Here is a 20,509-nt window from a genome sequence, read left to right on the forward strand (position 1 = left end):
CCTTCTCTAACTGAAGTCACCAATGACATCCATGCTGCCAGTTCTGGGGGCAATTTTGAACCTCTGTCTTCAGTCAATACTCAACAGCATATGATTCTAGACACACTCTCCTCCATGGCTTCCATGCCTTCCTGTTTGATTTTCTCCTTCCCCCCTCTCTCTCTCTCTCCATGGTAGGCTAGCCTTCCTCCTCCCGATGGTAAAACATTAGATGTCCTCAAGGCTCAGTCCTGGGCTTCTATCCTCACTCTATACTCTGTCCTGCAGACACTGCTTCTCCATCTCCTGATTTGTTTTTATTCAAAGTGTTTTCATCCTGCTCATCAAAATCATTCATTTGGCTTTGAAAATATACCGGTGCTTGGGACATAGCCACAGAAATTCAGATGTAATTGGTCTGGGTTGGGACCTGGGCCTCAATACATTTTTTGGAAATGTCCCAGGTTGATTCTAATGAACAGAAAGAGTTGAGCTTTACTGACTTCAGGAATCCCATCCACGCCTACCATTTCAATTATCATCATTCACCACAACTTCTAAACTGATACTTTTCATAGAGATATCAGCTTGGTTGATACATACTCTTGGATATCTCAAAGTCACTGTAAACTCAGTTGCTCACAACTGAAAATTAAATTCTTGCTCTTGCCTTTTTTTTTTAGCATATCTTTGAAAACCAGTCCCCTCTTCTAATGCTTCTTGCGTCAATGAATAAAATGACAGTCAACCCAGCTACAAAAGCCAGAAACCCAGGCAACATTTTATAAACCTCCTTCTTGTCCTCATTCCCAAGTTCCGGCATATTACCCAGGCCTTTCTGTTTTATCTTCTAAGCACATGTTTTTCTCTCTATTCTTATCACTCTGTCTAAGTCCAAGCTACTGTCCTCTCTCGCCTACGATAATGCCCTCCGGATTGGTCCCCTCAATCCACTCTCCATATTTCGAGTGATCTTTTCAATAAGCCAATGGTGCCTCATGATTTAGAAACCTTTACAGCCTTTCCTTTGTACTTAGGATGTCTCACAAACATGGCCCACTGAGTCCTGCATATCTGGTTTCCATCCATTTCTCCAATCACATCCTCCATCACACTCCCCATAGCTTATTCAGCTATACCTGCACTGATCTTTCAGTTTATAAGGTACACCACGCTGTCTCTTGCCACAGGGCCTTTGTACATGCTGCTCTTCTGTTTGAAATTCATCCTTCCTCTTTTCACCTAGTTAAATTATACTCATCCTTCAACTCCGCGTCGTCAATTCCTCAGAGAAGACTTTCCCGAGCTCCCAACTAAGAAAATTGTCCACTTATATTTATCGCATCATGCACGTCTTCTTCATATGTGAATTAAAGGTTTAGATCAATTTGTGTGGATAATTTTGATCAATTTGCATGGAGCATCTCTATCTCACTAGACTTTTTGCTTCGTGAAGGCAAAGTCAAGGTTTGTTTTTATTCAGCGTATCCCTCCCGCACTTGGCAGAGACATGACGTTTCATGCAGGAATGAATGACAAGTTGCTTTATCAATTTTCTCATTTGGGAGGTGGAGATAACCATGCCTGTGTTAACCATGTCACAGTCCCACTATCAAATCAAACGGCTCTTTAAAATACTGTTAAGTATCATTCCATTATTTATGATGACAGTGTACAAATGAAACCATTAAATAGAAATTCACAAAATAAAACTTCACCTACTTAAAAAACATCTCTAATGCATGCTCTGTGTAAGAGTTCAGTAAAATGGCACTTACACACTTGGGTTTAAGGCTTCTGTCATAAATCGGGCCACCAAGGAGTAGTAATCAAGTCCAGCATACAACTGGTTGAAAAATCTGGGATGGTCTGTAAATTTAAACAGAGTATTCATCTACACAGCGATAAAAAAGACCAGTACTATCTATACAGCAGTAACATAAATGAATCTTTCAGACAAGAAAAGCAGCCAGATACAAAAGAATATATACTGCATGATTCCACTTAGATGTCATTCAATATCAGACAAAGCGAATCTACGGAGACCGAGGTTAGAATTCTGGGTACCTTTGCGAAGGTTATACTGTCTAGGAAGGGGCTTGAGGGAGCCCCTGGAGTGCCAGAAATGGTCTCTATCTTGCTCTGGGTGATGGTTACTCATGCACAGATAGGTACAAATACATGAAGCTAAGCACTTCAGATTTGTCTACTTTACTGAATGTAAATCATGCAACAGCTTTAAAAAGAATTCAAATTCTAATTGTGTACAAGGGAAACACATGTTGAAGACCCACCTCATAACCGTTTCTACCGAACAATAATATGTTTCTAAGCAAAACTTGGGCACTACCTTGAGACCTCTGGTTTATCTGCTCCCTTTTGTCTAACAACCCAGATCCAAACCAGAACCCTGGAGCACTGGATTATTTGAACTCTTTGTCCAGGTATCAAAGCCTGCTGCCTTTGTCTTCTGAAAATATTGATATTAACTTCCGCATCTTTAAACGCATTTCACTCGCCAACAGGGTTCACGCTGGGCTACCGGTGGGAAGTGACTTTTCATTTTTCAGATTAGACCGTTTTTCGTAGTGCAACTGGCTTATGTAGATGGAGTAAGATGTGACTCATCATGCGGCTTACATAAACTTTCTAATTCAACTTACTTCAAAGGCAGTAGCCTTTAAGACTCAACTCCAGTTCCAACTTTCTATTTTTTTCCCCCTCCTATAAAAGGTCTCATAAAGGTTCTTGGCTTTACACAGTGTGAATATTCACACCAAACACCAGGCTAACTGACTTGACATTCTCAATCATAGGAAGCCCAGCATGACAAAGAACAAAGAGGCAGGAGGTCTATTTCTAAATTTGAGTATTTGGGAACCTTTTTAGTTAGTGGCTTCTCATTACGACGCTCGGCGTTTGGTTTTAGGTTTTCTTTTTTTTTTTTTTCCTCTTTAAACTGGGGGTTCGATAAAAAACAAAAGTCCAAGAAAATGGTTTTTTAAAAATAATATGTGGAAAACTTCCTCTAATCTGGCAGAGGAAACCAGACATTGCTACAAGTAATTTTAATAAGATTTTTTTTTAGTTCCGTGTTAATTTATGATTGATTTCCATGGTAACATTATGGAAAATATCCAGTAAACTGAAAAATCTACTGCATTAAATGTCACTCTCCACTTCTGACATGCACTATAATAATAAGATATGTATCTCTTCTTTTGAAATGCTAACTGGGTTTTTGATACATACACCAGACTTTCCCAAGGGAATATAAAGCAATTATTTTTAGCCAGGATTTTATTATGTTCTTTCCACTAAATTTAGTTCAGTGTCAGAATTCACCAAGCATAATGCCTGTATGGTCCTAAGCACTAGATTACCTTTACAGCACACGGAGAAATGCATATTTGGGAAAGTTACTTTCTTACCTTTGGAACTTGCTCCCTGGGTGTATGGGATATTAACAGTTAGAATCGCACTTCTGCACAAGACGAATACCATGCTACTGCATTTACAAAAGATCGTAGTTGTTAAGTCTTCTTGTGAAGCTATCACAGCAGAAACTTACCATGTGTTCGTTGTTTTTTTTTTTTTTTACACCATCCTAAGGGTTTTCATGTTTTGATCCTGCTAGATTTGATGAAATAATTGGGCAAGTACCAATTGCCAAGAGTTCATCAGTATCTTCCACGTCTATTCCTGTTTATAGCAAGGACACCCTCCTTAGCATTTTTTTTTCTTTTTGCATATTCTGGGCCTTTCGGATTTAAAACCCCTTCACAAATTCTAATATCAAACTGACCTTTGGCAGTTTGGACCAACATAAGCAATGATTATAAACGGGGGATGGGATGGCCAAGGAACAGATGATATTTCTATATGATCACTAACACCAACAGTTTTTCCATCGATTTGTCTTTGGCCTTGACAAAAAAAAAATCTGTCTTAGGGATTAAATGGCCCATCGCAAACATATCAGAACCACTCTTTTTGGATCTAGCTTTCTTATCTCATAAACATTGTCATCCTCAGCTTTACTGTGAGGTAAATACGTGCTTAAGAAAATATAAGAACTTATCAGGGGTACGGACGAAGGAAGCAAATGAAAGGTCTTACTAGTTTTGACGCTGTAGCGGATGACATCCCGGCAGAGCTCCAACAGCCTGTGGTGTGGCTCTCCTGTGTTTCTCATGTCCAAATCAAGAAGCTGTTTTAGCTGTTCAGGAGGCCGCCACTCGCAAACCTAGACATTCAGCAATGGCAGTTAACTGAGCACCCACCGGAGCCAGGTACAAACAGGATGTTACCATCATGGACCCTACCCTCCTGCAGCTCCCAGACAGGTGGGGGAGACCGAGATTTAAATGTGTCACCACAGTTCAGCGTGAAAAGGCTGTGAGAGTGGCCCAGATGTCATTGGAACAAATGAGGGGCCCCATCTTGGATTTGGAAGGTCAAAGACTTCCTGGAGAAACCGATATATAACCAAGCAAAGATTAGGCCGCGGGGTGAGGCAAGGGGCACTCTAGGCGGAAGTAATGGAAGTCATAAAGGCTAAAAGATAAGGGGCACATCTCAAGAGTGAAGTTAGTTTGGTGTGGCTAGAGCATGGGGTTTGAGGAAGGACAGGCCAAGAAGGGAAGCTGGCACGCCACGATAACTTCCTAGTCTCTCTGCTTGTGCCCCTATCCTTGTCCCATACAGTCCATCAGCCTAGCAGCCAGAATCCAGAATGATCCTCTTGAATCGAAGCTATGGTCGTTCCTCTGCTGACATATCTCAGGGGTTCACTTCCTTCAAGGTAAAGCCAAAGTCCTCACAATGACTTAAAATGATCCTGTATGATCTGCTTCCCTCCTGGTTGGCTCTGCCCTGCTAACGTGCTCTTCCTTAAATAAGACCAAGAACCCCCCCACCTTGGAGTCTTCCCACTGGCTGTGCCCTCTGCCTGGATGCTCATGTCCCAAATGTCCTCACGGCTAACCTCCTCTGTTCTTTCAGAGCTTTGCTCAAAGTCACTTTCTCAATGATAGCAATCCCAATTCCCTTATTTCACATCACGAGCTGCACCCTGTCCCATCTCTGTCAGCCCCCCCCCCCAACTTTTTCGCCTCTTCCTTTTTCCATAGCACTTGCCACCTTTCATTTATTATGTCCCACATAATGTCCACAAGAGCAGAGATGTCCATCTGTGCTTGCTGCTCCCAAGTAGCTAACACAGTGCCCACCACGTAAGAAGTGCTCCATAAAGACGTGATGAACAGAAGGATTAATGAATGACTGAATGGGATAAACAAGACTCTGATCATGACAGATTTTCTCTGGCATGTCACAGAGTTCGAACTTGGCTCGAAGGCAGACGCTGAAATGTTTGGGACAGGGGAATGCTATGAACATATCTGTGTTTTGGACAATAGCTTTAGTTGCTATGTGACGACTCCAAGTGAAATTGGAAATGAGGGGTTACTGTATTAAACCAGGCAAGAGAAGGTGGTATTCTGGATGAGGTGGATACCAGTGGAATGAAGTATTTCCACAGATATTTAAAATGCAGAATCAACAGAACCCAGAAGTCAATTACACAGTAAGGATGAGGGAGAAGAATGGGCCAAGGACAACCCTCAGGTCTGTAGCTTGCGTGCATGGGTTGAAGGTGGTGATGGTGGGGTGGGGGAGGCGGGTGGAGAATCTGGTGGGATGTGGGGTGGGGATGATGAGGTTTGAGCGTATTTAGTCTGAGGCCTCTCAGGACCTCCAAAGGGGGTGCAGCAGTTGACCTGAAGCTCTTGTGAAAGACAAGAAACGCAGTTCTAGGCATATACTATGAAAATACAATATGGATAACATGGCTCAGAGAGAACCTACCGCTAAGAAGAAAGGCACAGGATCTCACCTGGGCACCAACAACACTTAAGATACAGGCAAAGGGAGAGAAGCTCACTCGTGAGGTGGAAGACAAACCAGAGAAGCAGGGACAATCTGAGAAGAGTTTAGTGCTGCTAAAACAAAGGAAAAAAGAATGTTTTGAGGAGAAGATGGTCATCACTATCGAATCCTACTGCGAGGCCGAATTTGATAAAGATTGAGAAGTGCTCATGGGATTTATCAACAAGGAGGTGTTCTTGGCAATACCAGTTTGGCTTAGAGAGGTGGGAGTGAAGGCCAGATTGCCATGGAGTGAGGGTGTGGGAGGTGAGGAAAGAGAGGGAGGAAGGGAGTGTAGACACTCTTTAAAAAGTTAGGCTGTGGAGAGGAGGAGAGAGACAAGGGAGTAGCCAGGAAGTCAGGAGACTGGGAGGTGGGAGGTTGGGGAAAGAAGGAGGAAATGCTAAGCTGTACAAGAGGTATGAAATTAAAGTCTGATGTGAGAACCATAATAGGCAGAGTTCAATCAAAAGTGAGACCATCGAAAGGAATGACTATTGATACAAGCGTATCTCAGAGACACTGCAGGTTTGGCTCCAGACCACCTCAATAAAGTGACTATCAGAACAAAGTGAGTCCAACACACTTTTGGTTTCCCAGTGCCTATAAAAGGGATGTTTACACTGTCCTATATATAGTGTGCAATAGCATCATGTCTCCAAAAAATGTCCGTACCGTAATTAAAAAACACTTGTTGGGGGAGGTCATTGAGAAGAGGTGACCACCCAGGTGACCCACAAGCTGGACCCGGGCACTTGGAGGCTACTCACCCCCTCCCCGTCCTTGGAATGTGGGTTCAAGTCGCATTTCCGGCTCTGAGGACACAGTCTTGAGATGATGTGGTGTTGAGAACAGTCGCACAGTGTATTTGGCTGAACCCAGTTGAGGCCTCTGTCTATCTCTATGTATATAAACTTTCTAGATGAGGCAGGCAGGCTCAGGGATCCACCCATCTTGCTGCCGCCCAAGACAAGTCTCCTATGTAAGTTCCCTTTGCTCATTAAAACTGCCACCACCAACCTGGAGTGGCCTGTTAGTTTCTTTGGTCTCTCCCTGCCCTCTGCCAGGAGCCAGTTTCAGATTTCACCCAGGAAGCCCCTGCGGAGATTATGGAGCAACACTACTTTATTGCTAAAAGACGCAAACCATCATGGGGCACAGGGCCTTGCCTCAGCGTTGATGGCTGCTGTCTGATCGAGACGGTGGCTGCCTAAGGCTGGGGTGGCTGTGTGGCAATTTCTTAAAGTAAGACAACAATAAAGTTTGCTGCATCAACCAGCTCTTCCTTCCATGAACGGTTTCTCGGTAGCATGTGATGCTCTCAGCATCTTGCCCACGGTAGGACCTTTTTCAGAATCAAGGTCAGTCCTCATAAACCCTTGCCACGTCTTTGTCAACGAAGCTAATGTCTTATTCTAAATCCTTTGTTGCCGTTTTAACAGCCTTCACAGCATCTTCCCCAGCAGTAGATTCATCTCAAGAAACCACTTTCTCTGCCCATTCATAAGAAGCAACTCCTCATCCGTGCAAGTTGTATCATGAGATTGCAGCCATGCAGTCCCCTCTTCAGGCTCTGCTTCTAATTCTGGTTCTCTTGCTGTTTCCACATCTGCAGTTACTAACCCCACCAAAGACTTAAACCATCCAAGCCATCCATGACGGTTGGAATCAACTTCTTTCAAACTCCTCTTAAGGTTGATATTTTGACTTCTTCCCATGTTTCACAAATGTTAATTATGGCATCTGTACTGGCAAATCCTTTCCAGAATTTTTTTTTTAATTATTTTGCCCATATCTATCAGAAGAATCACTCTCTGTGGTAGCTATAACCTTACAAAATATATTTCTTAAATAATAATACCTGAAAGTTGAAATCACTCCTTGATCCACAGACTGCAGAATGGGTGTTATGTTAGCAGGCATGGGACCATTCATCCTGCACATCTCTATCAGAGGTCTTGGGTGACACTATGTGCATTATGAATGAGCAGTGATATTTTGAAAGGAATCTCTCTTCTGAGCAGTAGGTCTCAACTTTGGGCTGAAAATATCGAGTAAACTATGTTATAAACAGAGGTGCTGTCATCCAGGCTTTGTTGTTCCATTTACGGAGCACAGGCACGGGAGATTTAGCAACGTCCTAAAGGGCCCTGGGATTTTCAGAATGGTCAGTGAGCACTGGCTTCAAGTCACCAGTTGTATTAGCCCCTAACAAGACAGTCAGCCTGCCCTTTGAAGCTTTGAAGCCGGGCCTGGCCTCTCCTCTCCAGCTTAAAAGTCCTAGGTGGCATCTTCCAATAGAAGGCTGTTTCATCTGCATTGAAAATCTGTGTTTAGTGTAGGTCTTTTTTTATTTTTTTATTTTTTTTATTTTTGGGACAGAGAGAGACAGAGCATGAACGGGGGAGGGGCAGAGAGAGAGGGAGACACAGAATCGGAAACAGGCTCCAGGCTCTGAGCCATCAGCCCAGAGCCCGACGCGGGGCTCAAACTCCCGGACCGCGAGATCGTGACCTGGCTGAAGTCGGACGCTTAACCGACTGCGCCACCCAGGCGCCCCTAGTGTAGGTCTTTTGGATAACCTGCTGTAGTTTCTGTGTCAGCACTGGCTGCTTCACCCTGAACTTTTTTGTTACAGAGACGGCTTCTTCCCTTACACCTCACGAACCACTCTCTGCTAGCTTCAAACTTTTCTTCTGCAGCTCCCTCACCTCTCTCAGCCTTCCTAGAATGGAGGAGAGTTAGGGCCTTGCTCCGGATCAGCCTTTGGCTTAAGAGATAACATTGTGGCTGGTTTGGTCTTCTACCCAGACCACTAAGGCTTTCTCCATATCAGCAGTAAGGTTGTTTTACTATCTCATCATTCATGTGTTCACTGGAGTAGCACTTTTTCATTTTCTTCGAGAACTTTTCCTTTTGGAGCCACGATGCGGCTGACGGATGCAAAGTGCCTAGCTTTTGGCCTATCTTGGCCTTCAAAATGCCTTCCTCACTAAGCTGAATCATGCCTAGCTTTTGATTCAAAATTTTTTTTAACATTTTTATTTATTTTGGAGAGACACAGAGAGACAGAGCACAAGCGGGAGAGGGGCAGAGAGCAAGAGGGAGACACAGAATCGGAAGCAGGCTCCAGGCTCTGGGCTATCAGCACAGAGCCTGACGTGGGGCTCAAACCCACGAACCGTGAGATCATGACCGGAGCTGAAGTCGGACGCTTAACCGACTGAGCCACCCAGGCGCCCCCTAGCTTTTGATTTAAAGTGAGAGACATGCACCTGTTCCTTTCATGTGAACACCCAGAGGCCATTTCAGGGTTATTCAGTGGTCTTATTTCAATACTCTTGTGCCTCCAAATAGGGAGGCCCAAGGACAGGGTGGAGAAACCGGGGAACTGACTGCCAAAGGGCAGAACAGTCAGAATAAACACAGTTAAATTCACTGTCATACGGGTGTGGTTTGTGGTGCCTCAACACAATTACAACAGAAACATCAGAGATCCCTGATCGTGAGAAATATAAAAAATATTACAATATTTTAGAATTTGCTAAAAGATATAACAGATGTAATAATGAAAAAGTTTGAAATAATGTGAGAATTACCAAAATGCAACACAGAGACACGAAGTGAGCAAATGCTGTTGGAAAATGGCACCAATAGACCCAGTAGATGGAGGGTTGCCACAGGCCCCCCCAACTTGTAGAAAACATAATATGTGCAAAGGACACTAAAGTGAAATGAGGCATCCCTGTATACACAACAACATGAATAAATCTCAGATGCATTTTGCTGAGGGAAAATTGCAAGCCTCAAAAGGCCTCTTGTGATAGAATCCTACCTATCTGACATTCTGGAAAAGGCAAAAAATAAAAAAAAAACACGGGCACAGAAAACAGGTCAGCAGCTGTCAGGAGCTAAGGCGAGGGGCAGGGTTGACTACAGATGGTCCCAGGGTTGATTGTAGAGGGGGTGATGGAACTGTTCTATATCTTGATTGCGGTGTAGTTACATGACTTATCAAACTCACATAACCACACACCGAAAGGAGCAAATGTTACTAAAAGTAAATTATAACTTAATTTTTTAAGTTTTTTTGTTAACTTTTATTTACTGTGAGACAGAGATAGAGAGCAAGCAGGGGAGGGGCAGAGAGAGAGGGAGACAGAATCCCAAGCAGGCTCCACACTGTCAGCACAGAGCCCGGTGTAGGGCTCAAACCCATAAACTGTGAGATCATGATGCAAGCTGAAGTCAAGAGCTGGGTGCTTAGCTGACTGAGCCACCCAGGCGTCCCTGTAACTCAATTTTTTTTTAATGTCTGTAAGAGAAGGCACTAGAAGTAATCAACTCACAAAGTGTGGGGATGTATCTGAAGGTCACCTTTCAAAGGTGCCCTGTTGGATCTCTGAGAAAGTAGACTATATTCACGACATAAAAATTCCACCTCCTTCTCCCAAGTTCAACATAGCTTTCAACCCAACTTCACATGGAGAGACACGGTGACTGTACTGCAATCAACTTGTGGTTCCTTAACTGATAACTTAAGATCTTAAGTCTCCCCTTCTTGTCTTATCTCCCATTAGTCCCCTACATGAGCCCTTCTTTCTGGGCAAAATTTCCCTTTTGCAATGCTCTTTCCATTCTTTGCCTTCCCGCTTTCTTCAGCACACATGGGTCGGCTTCTCTCTGCCCTTCAAAATCTTACTTGACCTTCACAACCCACATCAAAGCTCAGACTGCCCACTCCTCTGTGAAATCCCCGAAGTCAGCGCCAATCACACACATTTATCACATTCTTACTGGGACCCCCTGTTCTCTTGTCCAGTGAAAACTTATCCTTCCAATTAGACTATAAATTCTGTTCAAAGCTGAGCTTTTATCTTATTTGTCTTTTTATCCCCCAGGGCCAAATATAATGGCTTACCCGTAGCTAATACTCAGTTAATATTTAATGACTGAATAGAGGCCAATTAAAAAGGAAAAAAGCTTACCAGCAAAGCAGTGTGCTCCAAAGTGAAGCCGGTCCAAAATATTTCACAAGTACAGATAAGACCAGAAAATATGCAGTTATAAATATGTAAGCAAGAAATACCATCAGTGATTTTGCCTGGAATGTAGCTATTCTAAGTTCACGAGACACTTTCGTCTTTACTCCTATTAGTTTTCCCAAATGCGTGTGATCAAAAATTCAGAATAAATACCGTTCCACATTCAAAATCTTTTTTAAACGATATTTATTTTTGACTAATAGAATTGGAATAAGAATCCCTCCTATACATCTATTCGTTGATACTTCAACTCCAATATGAAAGATAATCAATGTGATAAAGGATTATTGAGCAATTATAAGAGACACACAGAGGAGAAGTTCAAAGCACAGACTCAAGCCAGGCTTCGTGGATTTTCGTGCCACCGCTAATACCTACTAACACGTGATCTTGGGCAGAGGACTTGACCTCCTGTGCCTCACTTTTTTCCTCATCCTTAAAAGAGAGTTAACATATAGCCCCTGCTTCTTAGTGTTTTTCTAAGGATTAAATGCACAAATTCACATGGAATAGTCCTGAGAACATCACCTGGCACACAGAAAATACTCCTAAGAGTAGATGTTATTAGTAATAATTGAAGTATCAATTTGAATCTGAATTGGAGCCTGAATTTGAAACCCAGGACCAGTAACCGGTGCCAGTCAGAAGTCAGACTTAACCAAGATTTCCAGTTGAGCTCAGACAAGCTCCTGAGAAGGACCTTTAGATAAATTTTAAAACTTTTCATACCCTTTTCCCCATTCCGCTTGTGTTTTACCAGTAACAAAAAGAATGTGCCCATGACAACGGAGAGCAGAGTATTTTTTAGGGCGTGTATACATCAGATCATCAGGTTAGTTATAATCCACACGGTTACAGCGCAGAAGCTTCATTCCTGTGTTTCATGCCCTCGTGGTCAAGGTCTGAGGTCTCAGCCAGTCTCCCAAGAAAAGATGGCTGCCAAAGTTAGGCGCCAACCCTCCTAGGAAAGTAGATGCTGGGGGGAAGGGGGTGGGGCTCACACTTTGTTTCCCGGGATCCCCTTGAAACAAAGGTAGGAAGGATATAATAGCATGAGCTTCCCATTTTCCCTTACCTCGAACCACCAGACTGGGAAAGAACCTATCTTTCCCATTCAGATTTCTGACAGGTGTCTTTTATTTTTACCTTCTCACTGACATCCGTAGCCTTCAAAACCACCTCTTCCATGATTAGCCTACAGGCCTCTTCCACAAATTTTTCTCCTGCTTTGGCGTCTGTTGTGGGGCCGTTCAGTAAAACCCCATCCACGAGAACGGCACTCTTCTTACTTGGAACCATCTCTTGTTGATGGGGGTCTCCTGCAAGCACACAAACAGATCATGTCTGAGATGGAATCTAATCAGATCACAACAAAACACAAGGGGAAAAATGGGTCACTACCCCAGCTTCGAATGGTGTATCTCTTTTTTTCAATGTTTTTATTTATTTTTGAGAAAGACAGAATGTGCGTGGGGGGAGGGGCAGAGAGAGAGGGAGACACAGAATCGGAAGCAGGCTCCAGGCTCTGAGCTGTCAGCACAGAGCCCGAAGCGGGGCTCGAACCCATGAACCGCGAGAACATGACCTGAGCCAAAGTTGGATGCTCAACCGACTGAGCCACCCAGGCGCCCCATATCTCTTTTAATACATGTGGGGCATTGAAGCTGACAGTTTTTTTATAGTTCCCAATGGCATAATAGAGTTAAGGAAAGAAAGTTCTATTTTCCATTCCTGCAGCATCTTGTTTAGCATCAGGGAGTGCGGAGGAGCTCAAGAAATGTAAATTCAACCTACTTTACTCACTCTTGCAAACACCTTTCAAACACATGTACAAAAAGATGATTGCAGACACAAGCCCATGTCTCTTTTGTGCACATACACTCTTCTGCAATGTGTTAAGGACTGCCATATATTCCTTTTGTAGGAATGAGTCATTCCTGAAGAAAAAATGATCTCTAGGTCACCTCTCTTAACTTTACATTTGAAGCTCATGCTTAAATGACCCTCTATATTAAAGACACTGCTTTTGTCCCTGAGGGCCCCTCCTTACATGTACTCAGCCACTTCTTTATGGAACAAGAAGAAAAGGAAAGTGAGATGCATGATGGTTGGTGTAAACCCACATTTGATACCCTTAAATTTTTCAAACTTTCAGTTTGGGCACAGGCAGAAGGATGGAACAGAACATTTTCAGGAAGGTACAACTGCCAGTCAGTGACTAAAGGTTAAAAGTCAACATGGAAATCTATATCTGAGAATAAAGGTTACTGCCTACCCAAAATAGCCCTCCACAAAAATAATTCTGGCAACTTCATCCAAATATTCCACCAATATCTGCCACAAGCTTTGATTCAATTTTATTCTCTCTCTAATCAGTGTCTCTCTTTCCTCCTGTAATGTACATTGTGGAAATTTCCAGAAACATATGCCAGTGGCCCATAAGCGTTTCAAATATGTTTATGCTTACTAAAGCATAAAAAGCATAACAGTATTAACATTTATTATGCCTTAAAGTCCGTCTTTTCCTCAAAGTAGTTTATTTTGGTAAAATTCTGTGGCTTTACTTCTGTCACTGGCAAACCCAATTGGTGTCCATGGAGGCAGATAAAAATGGCACAGGCAGATTCCCCAATTTGGGAAAGCCGGGTTGTGCAGCAAAGGATCAATCTTTTAACCTCACGCTGAAGGGTAAACCATCCAGAGCTCCAAGGCCAGATTTCAGTTCCACCCTTCACTTTGACTTATCTTTCACTTGGAAGGGTGCATTCAACACGGCTCAGGGCCAAATGTGGAAGCCCAGGGTTTGAGCTTTCAGAAGGGAAGCCTGTAACACCTAAAGGCACTTTCCTCCCTCCCAATTTTAGGTTCTAAAAATAAACTGGAAAAGAGGGCGATTATTCAGGGAACCCTGGTTATGTCAGTAGGCAGGGCTATTATTAGGCAGAGAGAAAAAGTTAGTTTTTTTAACCTCATTAGTAGGATTTCAGGTTTTTATCGTTCAGGGAATAGCATTCACTCTGTAGCTCTCTCAGAATCAATCTCTCTCTCTCTCTCTCTCCTCTCTCTGTCTCTCTCTCTCTCTCTCACACACACACACACAAAATGTCAAACACCCACTTGCAACCAGAAAAGCAGTGAAATTGAAACTAAAGTCATCTTTGTCTCCACAGCAAAGAAATCCCCATATTTCATGCAATTATCTGTGAGAAAATCTATAAAAACTATAAAGAACTGGAGACAGATTATGCTTCTTTTCTTGATATATACATTCTAATTCTATTGCCAGATGTGACAATGTGCCTCTTCTTCCCCATGCTTTTTCCCAGGTTGTGTAAGTAGGTCAAACTGTGATCTTCTGGGATATGTACCCAGGATTTCCAATCTAACTGCTAGTGTGTATAGTGGTTAATAATGAAGTCTTTCAATGGGAAGAATCTTCCATGAAGAATAAGTCCAAAATATGACTGTTTTTCATCACCCCTTCCCCTACCACCTTAGTCCAAACCACCATCAAAAGCTTGGATTAGTGCAGTAGCCTCCCAGCTAACCCTTGGCTCTCACCCTTGTCCTGCATGTTGTATGGACTGTGCTCAACATAGTAGCTCTTATGTTCCCTTGAATCGATATGTCAGATCAAGGCTGACTTAAACCATCCAATGGCTCTGTATCTCATCAACCAAAAAGTCAAAGTCCTTATAATGAGCTCTAAGGCCCTAAATGATCTCCTGTCCCCATCATCTCCTGGACTTCAAACCTCATCTATTACTACTGTCCTCCAAGCTCACCAAGTTCCATCCACCTTGGCCTCTTCACTATTCTTCACTCTTTTCTTAAACATGAGCTTCTCAAAGAGGCCTTCTTGACGACCTGATTTCAAACTGTAGCCACTTCTCACCTCCACCTTCTTTCTTTGCTTTATTTGACTCAAAATTAGTGACCATGATGTGACATATAATATAAACTTATTTACTTATTTGTCTAAGTATCTGTCTCTCCGATAGAGGTTTGGCTGTATAAGCTTCTGTCTGTTGGTTTCACTTGTGTTTCTGTAGCACCTAGAAAGTACCTGGCAATTTATAGGAGTCTGATAAGCCTTTGTTGGCTATTAAATAGAAGAAACTCTCCTTGACCCTTCAACCAACCAATGATAATGTCCCCTTCTCTGCGATGCCATTGTAAGTTACCTGACTAACTGAGCGGGAGACAACTTTGGCTGGGGATGGGGTAGATATAGAATACAATTCATACAATCCATGGCCTACAGAAGACACGGGAGGAACAGGAAGAAGAACAGGGAACAGGTTCAACAGGAAAACTGAGCTGTAGCCTCTGGACTGTGAAAGGAAACTGCACACGGAGGTTCTCACTTTCCTCTCCTCTACATACTTTTTGCTGCAGCCTCTCTCTTTCTATGCTCTCTCCTTCCTTTTCTTGTAGGAATTTGACTTCTGAAAGTCAGTCCATCCAGCCTCACCCTAGGAACCACACTTCCAAATGTGAAAGGCAGTTGACCCCTTAAACTCTGACTTGTGAATGTCCACTGGCTCTCCAATCCCATGCCTCCCAAAGCTCTGTATGAGATCAAGGTTTGCTTTGTTCAAAGAGATGCGCAGATTTCCCTGGTGAGCAAACAATACATTCAACTTCAAATATTGTTTCAGTTATTGAGCAGTGGCCTCTTCCTTTGACGCAGGATTAAGTAAATTAACACAGACGAACACTTAAAACAGTGCCTGCTACGTAGTGGGCACGCAAAAAAAAAAAGTCATTAATATTAGCTGGCTCAATAAATTTTAGCTAACAGTAACAGGCAACCAATAATACTTATTATATACATAAGTGCACGGAGGAGAAGTGAAACTCCATGCGACAGTAAGCTCCAGTAGTAGAAAGGGAAAATCTCCTCAGCGTGGTCAAATGACAAGGTAATGAACTCTAGACCAAGGGGCCACAGTGGAAGAGTAGAAAGAGGGGCCACAGAGTGGGAGGTTGCCCCGTAAACACAGTACTTCCTGCCAGAATGTTCAGGACACAAGATGGCGGTCATGCAGTTCAGCCCCCACTGAGCAGGTAGCTCTCCACACCTCCTGCCTTGTCACTCTCCAGCTCGCACTGTGGTTTCTGTGCAGCGGTTTGGTTTCTTGCACCAGACTGTAAAATCCTACAGGAAAAGGATGCGTGTCTCATTTTCCTGGTCACGTCAGAAACCCGTTCAGCAGCTAGCACGGGTAGGCACTCAGTAACTCTGAGGACCGCCTGGCTAACGGCAGAGACGTCTGGGAAGTCATCTTACGCAATCCCTTCATACAATCCAAAGATCCCCTGCACAACCCAGTGGCCACAATGTCAAGTTAGCTGAGTTCTAGTCTCGATCTCTCTCCCAAGCTCCCCGATCCTGGGAGCGTACAACCTCTTTGTGTCTCAGTTTCCTTATCCACAAAATAGGACACAAAGGAAAGTGCTGGGCTGGCTACCAGAAAAGCTGAGTAAGATTCAGATGCCTAAGTCGCCACTCAAACGATTTTGTTCTAGGCTGTGTTCAAAATCTGGAATTCGGCAAGCGCTCTAACTTATACTAACACTGCTGAAACACACTAATGTCCAGCTGGACTTACGATTCACTGTTCTGGTGACCGCTAAGGTCCTCCCAAAATCTAACAGCTTTAGTTGTCTAGGCTCTCTCTAAACTTTAATACTTAGGCATTCATTTCAACAAGCATGTAGCCATCACCTGCCACACAGGCCACCAACCAGTTTAGGGGCCAAACACGCGAAGTGGATCATTTCCTCAAGGACCTCCAAGTCTCACGGGGAGATTAGGTCCTCAAAATGTACAGCCACACGAGACATGTCTACAGGCTATGTGTCCAGCTCTGTTCTCGAAGTTGTACAGATTTAACAAATTTAACGGTCGCAAAAACTCCAGTTATGTATTCCGTGTTATGGCTGAGGAAACTGAGACACAGACGGTTTAACCGGCTTGCCCAGCATCACAGAGCTAGTACATGGTGAAACCAGGGTAAATAACATACTGAAGCTCTGGGGAGGACCAACAAGATTCTGTTCCACAGGCATCTACAGTTTGTAAGGCCATGCCAGGGAGGTAGTAATGACAGCAAGATAAAGTAGACTCAATTCCTGTCCTCAGTTAACCGAGAGCCTCAGAGTACTGAATAACCAACCAGAGGACAGTAGGTGTCCGATGGCATGAGAAGGACCCTCATAAGATGTTTTGAATATAAACTATGCCGACATTCGTGGTTAAGGCTCAGGGTTGTAAGAGAAGTCGAGGTATCGGGGGAAACTTCTGAATTAGAGGACGTGTCTTCTCCTTGAATATCGGTATAATGAATAATCATAATTTTAAAACTGCATCACGTAGAGTAGCACCCCACTGACAGCTGGAAGGGTCACAAAAATTCCTCTCAGCGTGACTTCACGTACGCATTTGTGTCATTTCCACAGGCTTTGGCAGTAAGTGGGTACATGTCTAATTTCTCTTCCACAGGGCTCTGAGCCAAATACGGGGAGACTTCTTTCAGCTATCATCTAAATCTCTCTCTCGCTCTCTCTCTCTCTCTCTCTCTCTCTCTCTCTTTCTCTCTCTTTTCTAGTTAGAACTACTCCAGTTTCTTCGATGGTTTCTGAAGATGGTCACGATGGTGACGATGGTCACAAGTCTGGGTCAGTTTATTTCTATCTTATAAAAGGAGGCATAGCACAAAAATCCAGGTGTGGTATCCCCAGCTCTAGAATACAGTGAATTCAGGGGCGCCTGGGTGGCTGAGTTGGTTAAGCATCCGACTTTGGTTCAGGTCATGATCTCGCAGTTCGTGAGATCGAGCCCCACGCTGGGCTCTGTGCGACAGCTCAGAGCCTGGAGCCTGCTTCAGATTCTGTATCTGCCTCTCTCTCTGCCCCTCCCCCACTCATGCTCTGTCTCTCTCTATCTCTCTCTCAAAAATAAATAAACATTAATTTTTTTTTAATTTAAATAGAGTGAATTCATATTTCCCGTGCTCTGGTCACCATGATCCCATTAGTAAGGCTCCCATGAGCACCCTAGCTGATACCAAAGCTTAAGCTTTGAAACCAGGCAGATCCTGGTCCAAATTCTAATTGTGCTGCTGTGACTTCATCCATGTTATTTACATTCCATGTGATTCAGATTTTTTATCTGATGAAGGGAGGAAATAGCCATGTCTATTTTAAGGAGTCACTGGAAGGGTTAAATGTGGCAAAGCATGTAAGGTGCTGAGCAAAGTGCCAGGAACAGTCTAAAGAGAACAAGAAATAGTAACTATTAATGTGACTGAGTCTATATGAACTCTTTTTTGGCACCCACATTCCACTGTTGGCTCAGGTAAAAGTTAGAATTAATAGCCTTAGGTCTTTATCAGAAAGTCTGCCAGTTAGAGCCAAGAGTCCCATCCAAGACTCTTTAATCGTTAAGAGAAAATTAGCAATAGGAAAATAATGCTTGCTTCCAAAGGATAGGAAGGAGGAACAATAGATCAAAAGAGGAATCCAGGCATCTGGGTGGGAGCCAAGGAACGCTTCCAAAAACTTGTGCAAAAGACAATGGGGACCAAGGGAGGTCTGAGAGTCGGGACCTGGAAAGCCCAATAGGCCAGTCCAAGATGGGCATGAAAATCAACGCCCGCAAAAGAGGATAGCATTAATTAATAAATTAATAAGGGACAATTACCAAGCACCCAAGTTGGTGCCTAGGGATACAGAGATAAGAAACACAGTTTCTGTCCTCAAGTTGCTAAACATCTGAAAAGAGAATATTTAGGGAGACAGAATGAAGGAAAATACGGCCGAAAGAGCAAGTTGAAGAAATACCCTTCTGTTCTGGAGTTTTCTACGTCCGGTGTCTCTTCTAATCTTAAAAGAGCGGATGCCTAATTTACTTGATGTACCTGGGTGGTACTGCTGGGCTCGTAAATTGTTTGCATCCCTTTCAAATTTCATGCCCGTTTTTAAGCCATTTTGTTGTCTTAAAACAACGTATCAATGAGAGGGTAACTATGGGCAACCTACAATTAAAAAGACTACAGAAAATAAACAAAGATTAACAAATAACAACAATACAAGGCATTGGCCACAAAACCTCTGGAGATTTGGGTAATAGTAACGAATGTAGGGATTTAGCTTCTGAATCTACCTCTGCGATGCTGCAGAATCACAGAGCCTTTTTAGGAACTGAATGATTTCCACAGTGCAACCCACAAATATGACAACATAGGAGTAAAAGGCAAAACTATGCTTACAATATTATTCAGCTAAAGAGGGGTGGCTACCCATAGGCAGAGAGAAAGAAAGAAATTAAGAAATTAGCTGAAATCCACAGTGAATCAATATTGCTTATATTTACACTTGGTGAAATATTTACTGAATATTGTGTGCAAGACATTGGGATAGGCACGGTGGGGGAACTCAGAGATGAATCAGACACACAGATGGTAACCACAAAATCTCGTAAGGAAAATTAGACATGTTTATGAATACCTAGAATCCCATCCAGAGGGTGTAAAGTATGAAGCTTGAGGTCAGACAAAACACACTGAAATTCCAGAGAAGAGCTTCTGAATGTGCGAAGCAGAAAGGCCACCTGGATTAGACGGTAGTTAGGATGACCGTTCATTCAACCATTCAGCAAATACTTACTTAGTGCCCGTCATGTTCAAGATGAACAAGAAGACACAAATTTACATTTACTCGGGTAGACAGGAGGTGTAGTCAATAAAAAGGCAAACAGATAGCCAATTAAAATAATTGCAGGCTCTAATAAATGCTCTGAAGGAAATTACTTGAATGACTCAATAGAATAAGGAGAAGAAGCTATTTTAGATCTGGTCCTGGGAAACTATTTCTAAGGCAGAGACATTCGTATTGACGTGTTTTAGGGAACCAGATGTAAAAAAGATGTGGAAAGAGAACAGCCTAGCAGGAAGGAACAGAAAATGCAAATAATCTGTAAATTGGCCCCTGAAAGAAACAGAAAAGGACTGTGCAGCCTAAGTGGGAGGAAAAGTGAAAAGAAGGAACCAAGTGAGCTTTGGAAAGACCAGCAGGGAGCAGATCAGGTAAGGTATTTTATTCTAAAAGCGACACGAAGCCACTTAAGGGTTTTAAACAGAGGAGTAACATGATGGGATTTACATTTATAGAAGATTAGTCTGATTCCACGCAGAGGCGCATGTGGACGTAGATTACTGAGGAAATCCTGTGGAAGGTCCAGGCAACAGAGAACTGAAGCTTTGATGTGAAGGTAGCAGTGGAGATGCAGAGAAGTGCTGTGCTACGGGAGACATTTTGGTGGGAAAGCCAAGAGGACTTGCTGGTGAATTGAACGTAGGGCGTAAATAAAACAATAGGATCTAAGGTGACTCTTGGGTTTGGCACCTGTGCCACCAGGTAAACGGTGGAGCCCTGCGCTGATATGGAGACCACTGGAAAATGGCAAGTTAGTCAAGAATGTGGCGGGGCAGGCTTAGGGAATCAAGATTTTTTTCTCATGAGTACGAATTGGTTGTGATGGGGGTAGAAAC

At 43.2% G+C, this 20,509-nt stretch overlaps 1 protein-coding gene across 1 annotated transcript in view; it reads right to left on the minus strand.

Moving 5' to 3' along the window:
* GADL1 (glutamate decarboxylase like 1) overlaps positions 1 to 20,509 on the minus strand; it is a 169,837-nt gene that overhangs the window by 127,878 nt on the left and 21,450 nt on the right. The window contains exons 2-4 of the mRNA XM_043595602.1: positions 12,099 to 12,271; positions 4,099 to 4,225; positions 1,758 to 1,848 (exon numbers count right to left, since the gene is read on the minus strand). Of these exons, the coding sequence (XP_043451537.1) occupies positions 1,758 to 1,848; positions 4,099 to 4,225; positions 12,099 to 12,271 (391 nt within the window). The remainder of the gene's footprint in view (positions 1 to 1,757; positions 1,849 to 4,098; positions 4,226 to 12,098; positions 12,272 to 20,509) is intronic.

The sequence above is a fragment of the Prionailurus bengalensis genome, chromosome C2 (genome assembly GCF_016509475.1).
Source record: "Prionailurus bengalensis isolate Pbe53 chromosome C2, Fcat_Pben_1.1_paternal_pri, whole genome shotgun sequence".
Taxonomy (NCBI): Eukaryota; Metazoa; Chordata; class Mammalia; order Carnivora; family Felidae; genus Prionailurus; species Prionailurus bengalensis.